This window comes from Gallinula chloropus (assembly GCF_964237585.1).
Source record: "Gallinula chloropus genome assembly, chromosome: 1".
NCBI lineage: Eukaryota > Metazoa > Chordata > Aves > Gruiformes > Rallidae > Gallinula > Gallinula chloropus.
The window spans coordinates 65700044-65719464 of NC_140085.1; the positions used below are offsets into that span (position 1 = coordinate 65700044).

General features: G+C 44.3%; 1 protein-coding gene across 1 annotated transcript in view; it reads right to left on the reverse strand.

The window, feature by feature from the left end:
* Nucleotides 1-18991, reverse strand: part of TEAD4 (TEA domain transcription factor 4) — a 43658-nt gene extending 24667 nt beyond the window's left edge. The window contains exons 1-2 of the mRNA XM_084266204.1: nucleotides 18861-18991; nucleotides 341-405 (exon numbers count right to left, since the gene is read on the reverse strand). Of these exons, the coding sequence (XP_084122330.1) occupies nucleotides 341-405; nucleotides 18861-18867 (72 nt within the window). The 5' untranslated portion in view covers nucleotides 18868-18991. The remainder of the gene's footprint in view (nucleotides 1-340; nucleotides 406-18860) is intronic.
* Nucleotides 18992-19421: the final 430 nt, after the last annotated feature.

Genomic DNA, 19421 nt, shown 5'->3' on the forward strand with positions numbered 1-19421 from the left:
TTTCAAAATCCCCATTGCTCTCCATGTCTTAGCTGAACAAAGATTCTTCACATAGGGACCACTGATGTTCAGTGAAACGTTCATTAGAAGACCAAACAAAATCACACACTGTTTATCAGTATATATCAGTGTAGTTGGGAGATAGGAACATTACAGCCCTGCTGAAAAATGCCTAAGCTGGCTCTTCCCACCATTTTTATTAACCAAATCATCACAACCTCTTTCCAGCAAAGCCAGTAACTGATAGCAAGTGAACAGCAAGGGATTTGTTCTCATAAAACCCTCACCACATCCACTGGCCCACAGGAGCTCACATTTACATGGAAAACTTTACACTTACCTGTTTCCTTGTGCGTGTTTTCCCTGTTCTCAGCTTAATATAGCGGGCTATCAGCTCATTTCGGCCTGAAACAGAGAAATAATACAAGTTCAGAAAGCTATTACCCTAGGGAAAAGATGCAAAACGTGATTATCTATCTACAGAGGCCAGCAGTGGGATAATACTCTGTCAGCTACTTTCTGTATTGAAAGATACTCATTAGTTCATATGGTAGAGGTCGGAGTTTTTGGAACAGAACTTTGGGCATCAAATTCTGTTTCCCAGCTTGCAACTCCACAGCTTCAAATTACCAGTAAAAAGGAGAATCTCATGCTTTGCTCACATTACCATACCCTGTAAAAGCTGTAAACACAGATCAGGTTTGCCAGTACAAAAAAAGAAAGCCATTCACCCCAAAACATTCAGAAAGACAAGGAAGATCAGGGAAATAACAGGCCAGTCATCCTCACCTCACACCCCAGGAGGTGATGGAACATGTAACCCTGAAAAACAGTTCCAGAGACATGAAGCAGGCAGTCCTCACGGATTTACAGATGGGAAGACATCATTAACCAAGCTGATAGTTTCTACAGCAAGGTGAGCAGCTCAGTTGATGAGTACAGAGCTGTGCATATTGTGATTCTAGTAAGGCTTTTGACTCCCATCTCTCATAACATCCTCACAGGTAACCTTAAAGTGTATGGGTTAAGCAAACAAGGAGGTGGATTGAAAAGCAGCTGCATGGATGGTGCCCTGGTTGACAAGCAATACACCCTCCTGTCAAAGGTGGCTAACAGCAGCACAGCCCAGGCTGCGGTAAGATTTGTTGGCATTATTGCAGCAGGTCAAGGGAGGTGATTCTTCATCTCTACTCAGCACTGCTGAGGCAACATCTGGAGTGTTGTGTCCAGTTCTGGGCTCCTTGGCATAAGAAAGACATGGATGTACTGGAATGAGTCCAGCAAAAGGTCCACAAAACTTACTGTGGGGCTAGAGAATTCTTCATACAAGGAGAGGCTGAGAGAGCTGGGACTGTGTAGTGGAGGGGTGTTTTTATAATGTGCATAAATGACAGGAGCCCATGAAGAGGAGGGGGGCAGCCCCCTCAATAGCAGCCAGTGCTAGGGAAGGAAACAATAGGCACAAACTAAGCCACATGAAATTCCATCAGGAAAAAAAAAAGGCAAAAAAAGAGGAAAACAAAAGAGAGGGGAAAAAAAAAGGTAAATAATCAGGATGGGAAAAAAAAAAAAAGCTTTTTTACTGTAAGTGTGGTCAAACCCTGGCAAAGGCTGCCCAGGGAGGTGGCAGAACTTCCACCCTTGAAGGGTACTCAAAATATGACTGGACACAATCCTGGGCATCCTGCTGTAGCTGACACCACTTGAGCAGTAGGGCCAGCCTAGACAAACAGAAGAGATCCCTTCCAAGCTAAGTGTCATTCTGCAAATCGCAGTACAAGAAAACAAACAACTGTGGGGAAGTGCTTGGGAACAGTCACGCAGAATTGATCAGTGTGACATGATACAGTGAATTAGAAGTGCTTTCAGGCTCTTGAAAGCATCCCAAAAAAAGGAGCATTCTTCAGATGAGATACAGAGAATGAAGCTTAGTGTTGTGGAAGATTATGGGGAGCACCCATAAACAGGAAGGTGGGGCACTAGCTGGGAAAGGTGAAGGAATCCTTATCCACTTACGGACCAAGCATGCACTGAAGGCAGTTAGGTTTCACACCTCAATTTTAAGAGGTGACACAGTGACACTGTGCCCTTCAGGGCCAAAGGAAGTGAAGGTAAGTAGCTTTATGTTCAATGTGAGGAGAGGCCAGGGCAGAGATGCAGAGACACGGTCATGGTGACAGATGAGGAAATGAACTAAATGAACTAATGAAACATGAAGCTACAGTGTCACCAGTACACAATTTGAAATTGCTTGGAATGAGAGCAGGAAACTGCAGAAGACTCAGGTCCAGTATTTAAAAAACAGGCTAAAGCAGAGAGGGCTAAACTGACAACTTCAGCTGTGAAAGGAAAAGCAAGCTTAGACCCAATTCACCACTAGCACCACACAACTGTTTGAGAGCAGGCACCAAGGCACAAAGCAAACTATGTGGGTTCCATACACTGGCTGTCGAGTACCAAATCTGATCAGACACACAGATGATATTCTCTGCCTGGAGAGGGAGGAATGAAGAGTAGAAATAGAAAAGCAGCAGCTACACATCTGAACTCTAGGCTGATTCAAGGCAGAAAACACGACACAAAGAACAGGCTCTGCAAAATAACACATTTGTGGTGATCACACTAGTAGTGACACAGTACCACAAGAAAAAATTGGGAGTGGAAAGTGCAAGGCTGTGAGGCATCTTATATGGTTGCATGTGTTTCAGCAATAAAGCAGAGAAACTGGGAAGAAAAACCACAGCTCCTGTCAGAATTATAAAACCCCAGTATTTTGTGTGGAAGGTTCATGGGCAGAATGCGGAGCTTGTAAGTTACAACATGGCAGACATCAAAAAAAGCAAGCAGTGAAAACAGATGCAATGTTTATTCCAGTAGTTTAATATTCCATGAAAAAAGTTGTCAATTGTTTAATTTTAAAGCCTTGTTTAACTCAACCATGAAAAAATTAATGCAAGAAAGGACTATGGCTAGAGCTTGACCAGCCAACCCTTTAAGAAGGGCTGGCAAAGTTCCTAATCCCATCTGTTTCTAAAACAGAAGAATGTAAACATTCATGACTGCATTTAGGTCATGTTCATGAAACATAACCAAAGCACACATAGGGATGGGAAAACATTTTACATTTACAGATCTGTATCTTTTCCAAATGGTGTCATTACAGAAGCTCTCCTTATTCTCTCGGGGAAGAATAAGGTCTGAAGCTGACAACAAACCAGCTTCAGCACCTCTATCCACAAATTAGGAACTATTTCTGTGCCAGAAACATAATGCCCAGTGAGTAACCACTGACTTCATCAGTTCCCACAGTTTGAGCACTAACACAGTGACATACCCAGGAGAGTTTGATGGGAGCAGATGCTGCTGTGCTACCTTCCACCTGGCTGCTTTTCCAACCAATGTAACTGTTTTTACAAAGCTGAGACCAATTACTAATGACATATACCCACACCACCTTTTTCTAGTGCCAAGAATAATGTTTATGGCTCTTCAGAGCCTCCATCTGTTGGATATGGATCCAAGTTGAAAGGTAAGAAACAACAGAATGATTCTTCTTGCACAGATGCCAGCATATCAGAAGTTTCAGGACAGCTCGACACCCATTAGAAGTGGGAAACGTGCAGAATCAAACATAGTACTCCAGCCCCATCGTCGATAAAGAAACAAGAAAGAAAAACCACACACCCCAAGTGGAGGGGCAAGGGGAATGACTTAGCAGAAGAGAGAAGAAAAAACAGCTGTGGAAAGTTCCAGGCAAACTTTTAAAGGGTGCATGTCAGGCTACACTGACAACTGAAATATGTGAATTGGATGGAACATGTGGAAACTCTCCAGGCACCAGATAAAACACGGATTATCCTTCCAAAACTAATTTCAGTAGAATCTGAACCAGAGATAATAAATATTATGGAGCAAACGTATCGCTGTTGCGTTCCCACAGAGAGTCAAGCAATGATGCGGACTGAGCAGTCTGACAGCGCAGCACTTCTCCGCTTCAGCAGCAGAGGGCTGCAGGGGTAACTTTCGTGAGAGAAAGCCCCGTGCCAATCACAATTGATTCCAGCCACCTCCGACATGGATGAAAATAACAATCCATCAAAACTTCAACCAGTCAGAGAAGCACAAGCTACCTTTGCTTTTGGAAGTCATTGGGGCAGAAGACACGTTGAGGAGGCACTTAAGGTGAACCACAAAAAGGAGACATACGAGGATGTGCAGTAGGAGAAGTGCAAGATACATACCAATATGCATGTGGAGAAAAGGAAGAAGAGACACTGTCTAGGACATGGGTAGATAGTACTCTTGGAAAAGAGGCACTCCGTGGCAAGAGGAGTACACTTTGAGGCATGCCAGAGCAGGCTCCACCCTGAAAGGACTGTAACCCATCAAGAACCCATCTGTAGTAGCAGAGAAGCATCAAGAAGCAAGGAACACCAGAGGAGGAAAAAACCCACAAACCCTAAAAAGAAGTAACTGGCAGAAAGAAACCTTCACAAAGTGAGCCCAGCTTCCTGTACCGCCCTGCGTTTTGTCAAGGGAATTAGGAGGGACTGAGTGTTACAGAGAACGAAGCAAGGGAAACCAAGTAGGAAACAGGAGAAGCAATAAACTGTAGTAGAGCCTGGGAAAGTAGATGTTTTCCTACATGTGTGCTTAGCTGTTTGTCTTTGGCAACATCAGGAAAAATTAGGAAATTCTCTCATGTACTTTACCAGCTAAGGCTAGTGGGAGAGGAAACTCTACATGTATTAGAAGAAGTATTCTAATACTGTATGTATTAGAAGCTGGTATAGAAGTTCTCTAGAGAGAATATTTCAATGTAAATCCTCAAAATCTCCAGTTCTAGAATTCAATTCCCACTTGCCATCACCTCTCCTACAGCCTTCCTCTCACACAGCCTGCCCCTTCCAGAAGCGTGTCCCCACAGAGGCAAGGAAAAACTGAAAGGTGGCAGGGTATATTAAACTAATATAGATACTGGTGGCAAAACACCCAGATCATTCTACAAAGATATTAGCATCACAGGGATTACTAAATATAGAACTACGCAAATTGCCAAGCCCAGTAAAACTGCTGCAAGAATGGATTAGATTACCATTAATCAAAATTGCAAGAGAAGCAGGTCTCAAATGTCTTTTGTTTCCCTGGTCAGAAGCGAGGTGTACGCGGGCCTTGCGTGGCTGGAGGCCTGCAGCTTGCATGGCTGGAGGCCTGCTGCTTGCATGGCCCTGGGAAGCGCTTTCTTTGTTTCACAACCCCGGCTGCAGGGTCAGCAAAGACTGGCACTCCTTGCTTGGCTGGAACAGACAAGAGCTGTCATAAACTGTCAGATGGTTCATTTTTTCAAGCCATGTAAAGTGCCTCTCAGTAATCTGATCATATGTTGTGTTCTTAGAATAACTCCTGCTGAGGCCTGCCACGGTCACCAGAACCTGCCAACAGTTGTGCCTCCTCTGTTGAAACCACGCATTGGGTTTCACGAACCTCTAGCCAACATACCAACTGCAGAGCAGCACCCAAAAGCTCTTATCCTCTCTGCGGCCTTCCCCTTGGAAGCATGGCATGAAAAAAAAAGGGAGTAAAGAGATACTCTCCAGTGTTTTTGACTTCTTGCTCCTAACAGATAAGTTTACAAGGGCACCAGTTTAGCTCCCACTACATCTTAGACCAAATTGCAAAATTAGTTATCCAGGAAGATGTTGCAAAGGTAAGCGAATAAAGCAGCTCTGCACTCTTCTCAATAGAGAGAAGCATCTGCCTCTAAGGACGGGGTGTGGAAGTGAAGAAAATGCCCCCCCCCCCCAGTCGTAGAAGACATTTTGCAGTCCTACCTCAAAGCTTTGTGCTGGCTTTCTGAAAGATAATAATATATTACTGCTTGTAGAAGAGGCAGGTGAAACATCTCTTTGATCCTTGTACTTCCTTGCACACTAAATGAAGAACCAAAAGCCTCTCTTCTGTGACAGGTGAGAGCAAAGAACACAATGATCTCTGCAAAATCCTTGTAGTGGGAAACTGCATGAAAGTATCTGCTTTGCAATGTCCTTCCTGCATCCAAAGCAAATATACATACCTACCTGTGACGTACATTAACTACAGGAACAGCTATCCAGCTGTATCCAGTGATCTGCTAATCAAAGCAAGGTCAAGGAAGCCATCCCAACTAGAGAATTTCAATCTCTTTGTGTCATTTCATGATGGCTCCTGGGACATAGCTGTCTCCTGAACTTGCTAAGCATTTAGTTAACTGATTACAATCAACATAAACATGATGAACTGTGTGCATCAGATAGCATGACAAATCCAGGCACAAGAGGGAATTTAATAACACCTCAGCTGCCCACCAAATGTCAGTGTTTCTCTATGCATATGAAGCAAAACTACCTACTGAGCAATTCTCACTGCAATGACACTTAGGCAAAGCAGTGCATGCTATGCCCACATGTGCAATACAGGACTAACTGCTACTGGCACTTGCCCTGATCTGTACCTCCCCTGCACAGCCTTACTTTCCATCTCTAGTTCCACTGCTTCCTCCTCCCAGATACACTAAATATCTTCCTGAGCATCACCTTTGCCAGAAACAGGGCTGTATGTGTCAAAACCCATATTTCTATTTCTGATGGCTAAATCCATCTTTTTATCAAGATTCAGACACTCAACTCCTACTCATACAATCCTTAACATTCATTTCAATGCTATCTTTTAATGCTTTATCAGACTTTCCTTTCATCACAAACCATCTTTTCTTACCAAAGCCTTGCTAAAAAGATTCTCATAGCTTTTCAATTTCCCAGCTCACCTTTTTCAAGGCAAGACCTTTCCTTCTCCAGCCTGGGTTCCCCTCCTATCTTCCTTGATTTCTGGCTGTTATTTGTGTTGCATATTTCTTGAGTACTTAGCATGACTTTCAACCTTAACATCTCTTTTTCAGGAATCTCATTAATGAAGCTTTAGCCTTTGACCTGTTTCTCCTACAGATCCTTCTCCCAACTCTTTGAGTTTTGTATTGTTACGTAACTTATAGTGATGATGTTCAGCACCCAAACTCTTTCAGAGGCTTACGCCTTTCCTCTATATCTCAGTTTCAGCTCCTACTTTTGCTATTAATTCCTTTAACAGAGCTGAGGCTATCCCTAAATTCAACAAAAATTATGCAATAACTATCTCCCCATTCATCTCTACCTTTTCACCTCTCCTTGGGAACCTCCAACATCACTTCACCACCACTAATCTCTAAACACTGTTGTTCGCTTTCCACTGGTCTTCAGTCTTTATTGACACTTATAAACTAAACATACTGAGCAAGTAATACTGCATGTTTTTGTCATTTATCATGTTTTTGTCATTTATCTAGACTGCAACTGTGGTGAAACCCTGTGGGAAGTAGTCCCAAAAGCAGTAGACAATCTCAAGGCAGCAGTTTATTTTCAGTTCAGGGTTGGAGACAACTCTTTATGGTATATTAACGAAGTTCACTCTGATCAAGCTCCTTTAGAGGCTTTTTGAACAGCCTCTATTTTTATTCTTAACTTCTACACTGAATCCAGAGAACTGTACAAGAAGCCATAATCCCACTATGGCCATCATACGGGGATCACTTCCCATGAAAGAGACCACAGAGAACCATACTGTGTTTTACCGCATTGGTCTATCCTGTGAAGGCATCTATCCCCCCAACCAATGCAGAACTGCATTGCTTAATAGTCAGGTTCAAGTTCCCACAGCACAGTTACACATAGCTGAGAATTTTATGTTCAAGTCTGAGAAGAAAGTTTCCTTGCTCTGATCATTTATCCCGTCCTTGAATTTGATGAGGATTAGCCTTCCACAAGAAGATTCTCCTAAGATAGTGCACTGCCTACAATAAGGGGATTTTGAGATGAAGACTCTCAGCCAATATTTCAAAAAAAGCATCAAAACAATCAGATCCATGAAAACAGGATATTGACAAGATCAGCACCACCACACTGTCAGCTCTTCCCGTCTTCATCATTTGCACAAGGGTTGACCTTTCCTCTTCTGAAATGAGGAAGCTGAAGCTGGCAGAACATGCCAGTCAAGCACCTCACACTGGCAAACAGCAGCCAGAGATCAATCTGTCTGAGGTCATGAAACTCAGCTGTCTCATTTACTAACTGTGTTTCCACACCTAGAAACACAAAACTGCTATTCCCAGCTAGAATTTTCTGTTCCTTGATGGCCAGTTTAGGATGCTTAACACAAAACGTTTAACTGAAGGAAAATAATTACCAGCCCTACAGGTTTTGAGAAGCTTCTCATTAGTTCCCAGCAAGGAGTGGAGATAAATGAAAAGTCAATCACTACAAGTGTAGTTTACACAAGCAAAACAACTTGAAGAGGTTCCCCTCCCTCAGCTGGTCATTCCTCCTCCTGCAATATTCTATCAACTCCTGTGTGCAGCCATACCAAATGAATTGCCAGAGGGAAGGGGGGAGAGAATGAAGGGTGGGAGAGAAGGCAAGAAGGGCCTGACACTCATCCCATTTGGACAAGTTACCCATCATCTCCCACCTGGATTTTCTTGTTGGTTTGTTTTTGTTTTTCCCCAATCAGCCTATTTCTATTTGGATGAGTGAACTAGTTTGTTGTGTGGCCATGTTAACCATGGCATCAGCACAGTGAGGGAATCAGGGCAGAACTTTCAAAACTAGCTTCTGCCACCAAAGAAACTGTAGCTTAGAGCTGCACTGCACCTAACCCTCACAGACATACAGACTGGTAAGAGACCAGGCTTCCCCTGCTTCTGTGATTCATCTAGAAGCTAGACAGAGTTAAAGCACCTCTTAATTACTACCCCAAAGGCATGTGGAGTTATTCCTTGTAAAGATGAGCTTTTACTAAGGTATAACAACCTATGCATGCAACGATCCCTCCCATCAGCCTAATGGGGTGCTCCAGGCTATGCTGCTCTTCACCACCCCTCAGCCTTTAATACAGTTTTTCAGTGCATCTATTGAATGTCCTCATCAGCTGTGCTTTCCCACATTAACACCTCAGGCCACAGAAATGCACGATCATCCATCCAGAAAGTACTCCTCCATATATACATTAAAGGCTGCAACAGAAACAGAACAGGGATTAGTTCTGGTGCTTCCCAGAGTAAGACTGATGAGAATTTGTTTTGATTTAACTTGGCTGAAACAGTTTACTGCGTCCAGCTCTGGAGCTCTCTACACACGAAGGACATGGCCCTCTTCGTGAGTCCAGGAGCCCAGGCCCACAAGGATGATCAGAGGGCTGGAGCACCTCTCTTGTGAAGACAGGCTGAGGGAGTTGGACTCGTTCATCTTGGAGAAGATTCTGAGGACACGTTATAGCAGCCTTCCAGTACCTGAAGGGGACCTAAAGGAAAGCTGGAGAAGGACTGTTTGTAAGGGTACATAGCAATAGGACAAGGGGTAATTCTTTTAAACTAGAGCTACCTAAAGGTAGGTTTAGGTTAGAAGAAGTTCTTCACTAGGAAGGTGGTGAAACACTGGAACAGGTTGCTCAGAGAGGTGGAGGCCCCATCCCTTAAGAAATTCATGGTCAGGCTTGATGGGGCTCAAAGCTAAAGGTGTCCCTGCTTACTGCAGGGGGGGTTGGACCTTTTAAATGTGCCTTCCAACCTAGTGCATTCTATGATTCTACAATTACACTGAACATGAGATACACTCTCATATGTATCAGGCAACACTCAAAACTGCCAGTAACAATCCTACACAAAGGAGTATCAAACTGAGTGCTTTCACTCCCTCATGAATGACATCCAGGAATGACAATGTTACACAAGCATAAACAAACTTACTCAACTAAGCACCAGGTTCAGAAAAACCTGACTGTTAAGCATGGCACTGAAAATTAATGCTTAACTATAACAGCTTCCTCCAGCTCCCATGAGTCCAAGTTCTACATTACAGACTTTTTTTTTCCTTAGGTCTATAGGCATCTTGTCCTCTTGTTTCAGTAACTTCCAATAGCTGCAGGGTACCTGAAAGCAACTCTCCAAAGCACTTCAGTGATAATGCCTCAAAGGATAGCAAAGCCTTCAGTGACTCCTCATTTTGCAGGCAGGTGTCTCTGGTGGCACCAACAGTACAACTTCTTGTAGATTTCTACTCCAAGTGCTAAGCTTACGCACATGCCCTGGTGACAAGTTGACCAAGTAGTGAGAGCTTCAACTACCATGGAAATCAGAGCTAAAAAGGGTCTGTGAGGTCCCTTCAGCCACTTGCTCGGTGACCAGTACAGGACCATGCAGTTCTCAAGGCATCTGGCCTGGTCTAGCTTAGTCTTGGCAGGAGGTGCGACTGCTTCGCTTCCACACATAAGGCTACACCAGGACCCAGTCCCGACCAACTGACTGCAAGTTACACAGCAGCCTCAAGGAGAGCAAAAGAACACACAAAACTCAGATTCTCACATAGTATGAATAAACAAACACTGATTTTCTAAGTGGAATGGCTGCAAGTTCACCCATCTTCAGGTCATGCCATAGTAATTAAAAGTAATCATGGACAATGACTACACTCCAAATGTCAGTTTATAGCTTCAGCTTAAGCAAACGGCTGGCCACTGCTGACAAAGGTGTTTGCCTTCTTCCCCTAACTCCCTCTCTCCAGAACTTTCTACAGGTCAGTTAAATCTGTCCTGCTCGTTTTGCCAGAGTAGTTAGCTATCAGTTTAGGAAGCTAAAATGGATCAGCAAGGAGTCTGCTGGAAACTGAAGTTAGGGTGGGAGCACAAAACCAGAAGCAGAGCAGGGAAGCAAGGAAGTGGGAGTGGTAACTCCCCTCTTTTCTTCTGCAGCAAACTGTTAGGTCATCTCACTGTTTCCAAAGGAAGTAATACTCTTGATCTCAACACAGAACAGTCTTACACCATTCCAAGCACCAGCAACAATAGTTGTGAAAGATGTCACATTCTGTAACAGGTGAAAAGAGAACACGGACAGAGAAGTCCAGCAGAAACACAGGCTTCATAACCAGGTGGCTGCCCAGGAACTGGTCTGGATAACAGCCAAATGCCACCAAGTTCCTAAAATTTCCTCACAGTGGCTCTTGACATGTCCCACCACCCCCCTCTATCAACCCCTAACACTGGATCAATTCTGTTCAACATTCTTTCAACACCTGTTCCCTGAGTTTACAGCACATATCCTAGAGATAGCTGAGCAGCAGCGCTTCAGGCAACGACAGGACAGCAGGAACAAGAGGAGGACAAAACTGTTTTAAGCTGCAGGGATACCTAGAAATGCATATGGATCCAGAAGGAAACTGGCAGATATTCAGGTGCACCAGCTACCTTCTAGGTGAAAGCTACTCTGTCTAGAATTCTCAGATCACTTTCCTCCAGTCTGAGGCAGAAGATGATGTGCACAGCTTAGTAGAGCTGGCTCTGCCTCCAGGCACAGGAACAGATGAGATGACATTTGAAGGTCCCTCCCAGCACCATTTTCTGTGGTTCCACAGCAAAAGATGATGAGGTGGTGTTCATACACAGGAATGTTCCTAACCCCCAGTGAAGACTGAAGGGAACATTGTGCTACATACCACACATGCAGGTGTGTTTGCCTGTAACACTGTCATGTTTAGAAACAGTCTACGCGACACTTGCGGGCAACAACCGGCGTCGCTCTGGAAAAGGGATTTGCAACTAGTGCACAAATCACACTTGAGAGGAAAGAAAAGCCATTCAGAAGACGTTTAACATGGAATAGTTTCAATGAAAACAAGGCCATTTCCTGCTCAAGAAGCCAGAGGCTATGACGACCATGGCCGCCTATGTGCGTGCGTGCGGCAAGCCTCCGGGAATTTCAAGGAGTACCCAGAAGATGGGTCACAAGTTCAAGGTGACAGCAACGAGGAACAGCTGCTGGCCAGGCACCCTTCAGCAGCAGGTGTACCCAGGCCCCAGAGGTTTAACTCAGCTCTGCCAGGGACCAACAGACTTACAAGACCATCTGTCTGGGCACAAACTGCACACAGCCTTCCCAGTTCTGCTGCCCAGATCTTCACCATACACAGACAATACAGGGCTTGTTATGGATTAGCTAACGAGCAACTGTTTAAATGAGTAGACAGCCCTCGTCCTCCTGCGCTCATCGTTTGGATCCTACATGAAGGAGGGAATGCTGCCTCTTCTTTTAGCTGAAATACTGCCTTTTTCTGATCAAGAAGCTTGCTTTCACTTTGGGGTACCCCTTGAGGCACTAGAACCTGGAAAGGTTATGCTGCCTTTTACTGGTTTGGCTTAATAGATGCATAGGGATGTGCTCTCCAAGTTTGCCTAAGCTTTCTTTCAGGCATGCTAAAAGAGTGTTCACACACCAGATTTTGCTTACTTGTGCTGTAGAAATAAGAGCTCCTATGCCATGTCCCCACACAACCTGCATACTGACACTTACCAGCTCCCTCTTCACGTGTGCACCCCCTTGCTAGAGAAATGCCATCACCCTTCTCTACCCAATATCTGACTAATCAACACTGGACACGTTCTGAGAAAGCACTCCTAGTATTTGTCTAGAAGCACACACTTCCCATTTTAGACCTGACTGCCTTTGTGCCCATCACCAGTCTAATAAACTTACCCATGTCAAAAAACCACAGATAGAATAAATCATAATACTAACAATTTTGGAGGAAAAAAAACCCCACCACTCCAACCCACCAAAGCCAAACTGAAACCCACAACAAACCAGCAGGTACTGTCAGTGGAAAGCCATATTCAGGCACCACCGAACGGCCACTGTTCTCTGTTCCCTGTGTAAAATCACAGTACACTGAAAACAGAAGCCACGTCTCATTCATACAAACCACACAAACACACATGCCATTCCTTGGGACTAGTTTTACAGATACAGTCATTCCTCACAGCTTTGTCTGACACAATTTTAGAGATCCCCCCAACAACAGCATTTCCATTTTAACTCCTTAGACAAGTGAGATTCCCTCAGCACTGAGCACCACGCTGTTAGGAAGGCTCCTGCTGATATCCATCCTATATTCCTTCTTTCTCCCCCATTAATCCTAGTCATGCTCACATGTTCCACATAAAATCCCTCTCCCTCCTAAATGTTAACACCCTTCCAATATTTTTAGACTGTTATTATGTGTCTGTCCCCCCCCCACCCTCCAACTTTCAGTCATCGCTTAGCCAAGCTATGTATATTTAGCTACTTTAATCTTTCCTCCTAAATCAGTCACTTCAGCTCCCAGAGCTCAGTGTTAAATCTGGTATGCTCATTGCTCTTCTCAGAACTCACTCCATGTTTTGGAGATCTTTCTGGTAATGAGTTCACAAAACGCTGTCCAGAAGAGATGGTTGCATGTGCTTATTTTAAAGAAAAAAGAGGGGGGAAAAAAGCCAGTGGATTTTATTAATTCTAATTTTCTATGTCTGATTTTGTTCCCAGGTTTTTAATTCAATCTGAAATTTTAAACATAATTGAACATTTTGTGTATTTAAGAACCAATTAGCAACTGAAAATATTTGGATCCAATTGTGAATTAACATGGTTTTGGGGTTTTTAATGTAGTAAAAAAAAAGTCCTTCTTGTAAAAAACACTTTTCAGAAAACAACTGGAAGCATGTAACATTATCCAGAAGCAAAACAATGACTTCCAACAAGGGCAAAGGTTCACAAATTGCATAGAAGCAGCCTCTAAGGTACAAGGTAGATGAGTGGATACAGTTACAAAGCATAAAGCTGGCTTACTCAACTACAGATCAGCTAAAACTGGCTGCATTATTTACAATAATGCAATAAAGAAACACCAGAACATGTGCCCTGCTGACAGTATACAACTACATGTCAGTTCTTATCTTGGAGAACTACCAGAAGTTCAACAGTTAGGAACAAAAAGTCAGAGGACCAGCCAAAAAGGGCAACGCCGTGCTGGTCATGAAGAGGTTTACTTGAATATAATGAAAGCTCTGCAGACACAGACATACACAAAACTGAATCCTACAAAACACACTTGGTTTTAAGCCTGTCAGATAAAAGTGGGCCTACAAAGCTGTTGAAATATGTACCCTTTGTTGAAACAGAAAAAAGCCCCCCACAAGAAGTAACCACAGTAGTTCTGATAGCACGTCATGCACAGTAACACCACTAACACACTTCTGTTGAGTATTGTGCATGCCACAGATGGTCCTATTAAGACTGCTAACTGCAGCAGCAAGTATTCTTCTGTTTGGTTGTCGTATCACAAGTGGCAAATTCCTCAATATTCAGGAATGGCTTGGCACCCATGGAAAAATACTTCTTATGTTTGCATGGAGAAAACATCGGTTAAACTGATACAAAGAACACTAACTTCAGCTTACTAAGGCAATGGAAGGAAAGGCTTGACAAACTCCAGAAGTTTGACCTGGAAATCTGGCTTCACCTAGTCAACAGCAAAGAACTATAGACACAAAACTGAAGCTGAAAGTTGACTGGGTGAAACAAAACCTTGTTACTGAGCAACTCCAAAGACATCACACCTACCACCAGGAAGAAGAGAGGAAAGTCTGTATCCTGACTTTCACCTGTCTTCTGGTGTTTAAAATGGGAGGTTCAGTTTCATTAGCAAAACCAGGGGATAAAGGGCTGTTCCACGGTTCACTAGGTCACAATAATGGAAGGGACAGGAACACAAGTATCTCTAAGGGATATTGCAGTTGAAATCCAAATTTTACTATTTAGCATCAACCAAGCACATTCTCAACATGTTCCAGTTGGTTTGACTGAAACATCGTCAGGTAAGATGCTGAAGTAGACAGAGGAGAAAGCATCTGATGAGTGACACCTTGAAGGCTTTCATATTTGTAATTGCTGCCATGCTCTTCCCACCCCACAAGGAGACTTACGAACTGGTGTTTATGAACTGGGACAGACACTGCATAGTTTTGTGCTTCTCTGGGTTTATCTGCTGGCTTTTCAGTTTTACTTTTAGTGACTTTTGGAGGTTGGGGGAAAACATGAACGGATAATGTACCCCTTTGAGATAAAGGCAATACCCTTCAAATTGACCCAGTCACTTGAGAGCAGGGGTGGGAGGGACCACCTGTGACAGGGCGGTTTTCAGCATCAGAATGACCTTTTACACCAGCTTAATTCATGCTGCAAGCTCAAGCCTTTGCAGATCACTGCCTGCTCCAGCTTTTAACTGGTAACTTGCATAACTATCCTTCTTCTTATCGCTCAGCCTTGGGCATCTTTAAGCATTCCCTATCAGCCTTATCAGGGCTTTGACTCACAAAGGGATGGCACCAGTCTGGGAGATGGATGACTGCCCCCAGCTGTCTGGCCCTCCCTGCTCAGCACAAAAATGGCTGAGCTGTCTGTAAATCGGCTGCTAAATTACTGCCTCCTAGAGAACAGCCAGCTCACAAACAGCACCGGTTCTACCTCCTCTTAGAAAAAGGTGCTCCAAGCCAGGCAGCACTTGTCCAGTGGAAGGGAACACTGGACAGTGAAGGCCGTAGCTCATTTCCTCCAAGCTCTTACTTCACCTCTTGTAAATCAAGGGTCCAGCAGTGTTTTGACAAAGTAAATACAGCTTTGCTAGTCACTATTTTATTTCTCTGTCCTGAGAAGTGTCCAGCGACACATTCTATTTAGCATCTCCATGCAAACCACCCTAAGGTACTAAGCTCCCACCCCAGTACTGAAGATGCCAGGAGACACTGACTCCTAACAGTGAATTCAGAGATTGGTCATTTGGTAGAAATACTACAGGTATTATTTCTGTAAGGGACAGATTTGTAACGCTGCACCCCCACAGTATTCCAGCAGGCAACATATACATAAGTTATCCCACAGGACCTTAGTGGCACCTGATCAGTAAGTTAATGGTGCCCTGGACTTGCTGTTTCTAATGTTGACACAATGATTAAGAAGGAGGGAGAGCATCCCATATCAGACAAGACAGATTTTCATGCCTTAAGCAGGTGGTAAGCAGAGACTGCCTCAGTTGGGATGCTGCCTCCAGTAATGGAACACATCTAGGAAGGGAAAAAGATAGCGAAAGAAGGCAGCAAAGGCATCAAAACAGAGACAAATCAATGTACAGAGATAATCTTGGCTGACTTTTGGGTGAAGTAGGAATCATGTCCACTCAGCAATGAGTGGAGTAATCGAAAGAGCTGCGAGCAGCAAGCTGACTTCTGAAGAGGCATGGGAACACAAGCAAAAGACAGGTAGATGAGGTGCTTAGGGACGTGGTTTAGCGATGGTTTTGGCAGGTTGGACTTGATGATCTGAAAGGTCCTTTCCAACCAAGACAATTCTATGAATCTACAAGGCCTGTGTATAGGCTGAAACACACCATGTTGTGTCATTTTAAATGTACTTCAACATAACTGTGCAAGTTCCTCATACTGGCTTGGTGCACTTTAGCTCGGTTCAACACGCTTGCTGGTAACAGCTACTAACGTTGAACTGATAACAGATGGCTCCACAACAGGTGGGAAGTATATAAAAGAAATCCTGGGACCTGGAACATAGTGCCCAAAAGGAAAAATAAGCCATTCCCCAACAGGAAAGAGTAGTGAAATTGTTCCACTTTTTTTGAGGGAAAGGCATATATATGCAGTTGTCTGCAACACCACACCCCTTGGTGCAACAAGCTCTGTGCAAGTTGGACACAGGAGAGCCAAACAACTGTCCCTCAGGGGCAAGGCCAGCTCCACATACAGCTCGTCTTGTTCCATGAGCTGGCTGGTAAGTGGTGAAGATGAAATCAGGGACTATATTTATTCCCCCTACCCGGTCATATCTTTCTATAGATCCCAGGCTGGGCCCTGCTTCCTTGGCTTGGATCCTGGACACTAGTAAGCAAAGGAGGGCATAAATCAGTGCCTTGGGTTCTGTCAGGAGCACGCTGAACCAACCGTCTGCAGTGGGAACAGGTGCACTGAAGGCAAGCAGGGACACTGTCCCATTTGGAATAGTGGGGGAGGGCTTGCAGAAAAGCTGTTCATTTCTTCTCCCAGAGCCTAGCCTAAACTTTTCACCCTGTGAGGGGGTTAAGAACTGCACTGCTGAGATGCAGAAGGCAGAGTTTTTCCACCAAACACCAGTCCATGCTAGGTCAGGCCTCAGCTAGGTCTTGGTTTCTGTAGTCCGTTCTACTTATGCTCACTAGAATTTCTTTTCTGGTCCGTTCCACTCTCTGCTCTGACACATCCACTCCAGCACCTAAATTTATTTCAGGGACTGTGCAGAATGACTAATAAATGAAGACAGTCTTAAGGACACGACTATAATTTTTCACCAGTCACTGGTCACGAAAAATAGTGCAGATTTACAGTAGCAAGGAGCACCCCACCAATCTCAGCTTAACAACCAATGGGGGATTTTCAAGTAATATTTTAGTTGGAATAACACTTTAAGCAAGCATTGCCTCCAAAAGAAGCAGTCCTACCCTTACCTCAGCTGCTCATTCCCACCCTCATCATCCCTTCTCTAAGTATGAGCACAAGCAGCTGGGCAGCAAAACAAACCAGGGGGCATATCCAAATTAAAGTTCACCTTTCCGGCTTTGTTAGCTTTAAACTGGATCTAGTACCCTGGTCGGTTCCATAGCACAACCACAAAAATGTTTGTGCCGTCACAGAGCAGGTATCGATGTCTACATCAGAATACTGACACTTGCTGAGCATTCAGGGCGGATCAGCCTTACTCAACATAATGCTCCGTACAGGCACAATGATGTATGTGCCCAGTAAAACCATCCACTGTAGATAAGACTCTGTAAAGACCCCACTCATGCCCCATTGTGAAAGCAATCTGTTCCCTTGCTCGGGGAACAATGGGCCAAAGGATGGACAGAAACCTGTAGAATGAGTTGTTAAGTGCTCCACATGCTCCAGGGCATGGTGCACCCTTGCAAAATGTGGCCTGCAAAGACACACAGATTCCAATGGAAATGGAAACAAAACCCAGCATTGACTGAGTAGGTAGAGGTCTTCCTGGAATCAGATCCTTGCTGGGGCTTTGAGAAATAGTTTTAACACCTTGGGACTTTTAACCAAATATTGTGCACACTCAGCCTTTGTTCTGCTTTAGTCACAGAAGTACCAGGTAGTTTCTACCACTACTGAGCTACGGAATCCAGACAAGCTTATTTGTGGACAAAAAAATCAACAGAAATTATAACTGTGGAACGGGTCAAAAATACAAATCAAAATCGTGTCTACCGCTTAAAAGTTGCTGCAGCTGCAGGCGAACGATTATCTGTATTCAGGGCTGAGTATCAAGCTAGCTAGCTAAGAAACCACACGTGAAAGACAGCTTTACCCCCTGAAAGTGGCATCTGTAATTCCTTTTAATCTGTGAATGTTAAAATCTTCACTGGATTTTCCCTAAATACAACGCGAACCGGCCAACTGCATCAACTTGAGAACACCCATGAGAAAAAGAGTTCAGCCTAGAGAAAAGAAGACTAAGGGAGGACCTTATTAATGTTTATAAATATCTTAAGTATGGGATGCAGGGGGAAATGGCCAGCCCCTTCTCAGTGGTCTGTGGGGACAGGACAAGGGGCAATGGCTGCAAGCTGGAGCACAGGAAGTTCCGCACCAACATGCGGAAGAACTTTAGAGTGACAAAGCCCTGGGACAGGCTGCCCAGGGAGGTGGTGGAGTCTCCATCTCTGGAGATATTCAAGACCCGTCTGGATGCCGATCTGTGCAATATGAGCTGGGGAGCTGCTTTGGCAGGGGGGTTGGACCCGATGATCTCTCGAGGTCCCTTCCAACCCCTATGATTCTGTGATTCTGTGATTCAGAACATCATCTGGTAAAAGTCAAGTGGGTTGCACAGGACAGGCTGCCTGGAATGTTACCATGTGCCCTTTCTTTCTCCTTACCATACATCTTGCCTTCGTCTGACAAGATAATCTTCCGCCGTCCACATGGTGGGTAGATGGCTAGCGCTTCCTGGAAGCTCTGCTCAATGTCCGGACTCCACACACCCTCAGCGTCATTGTCAATGGGTTTGTCCAAGGCCTCGCTGCCCCCCGAGTCGTTGCTCCCCTCAGGGGAGGTGGGAGAACTCCACTCGTTGGAGGTAATGGTGCCAGCTAGAAACTCCAAGGTGCCACACGGAGAAGCAGACTCAGAACCTGTGATGACAAACACATCCCATCTGTCAGTCAGAACTCCTCCTCTCTAGGAAAATGAAGCGATACTAAAGAAAGGGAAAGAAAAACATGGTTAAAAAACAGTGAGGAAAGCTTCTACTTCAAGTTTCCCTTAAATGGCAACTCAACCATGGGCTTGACTTCCATTAATCTTGATATGAAAATATGTTCTACAAATCCTTCTGATAAGACAGCCTGCTCCTGTACCTCTGTGCCTCATTAACTCTCTATCACTTCCCAATTGTCCTCAGAGGCTGTCTTCTTGCTTGTGCCTTTGTCTCCTAATTT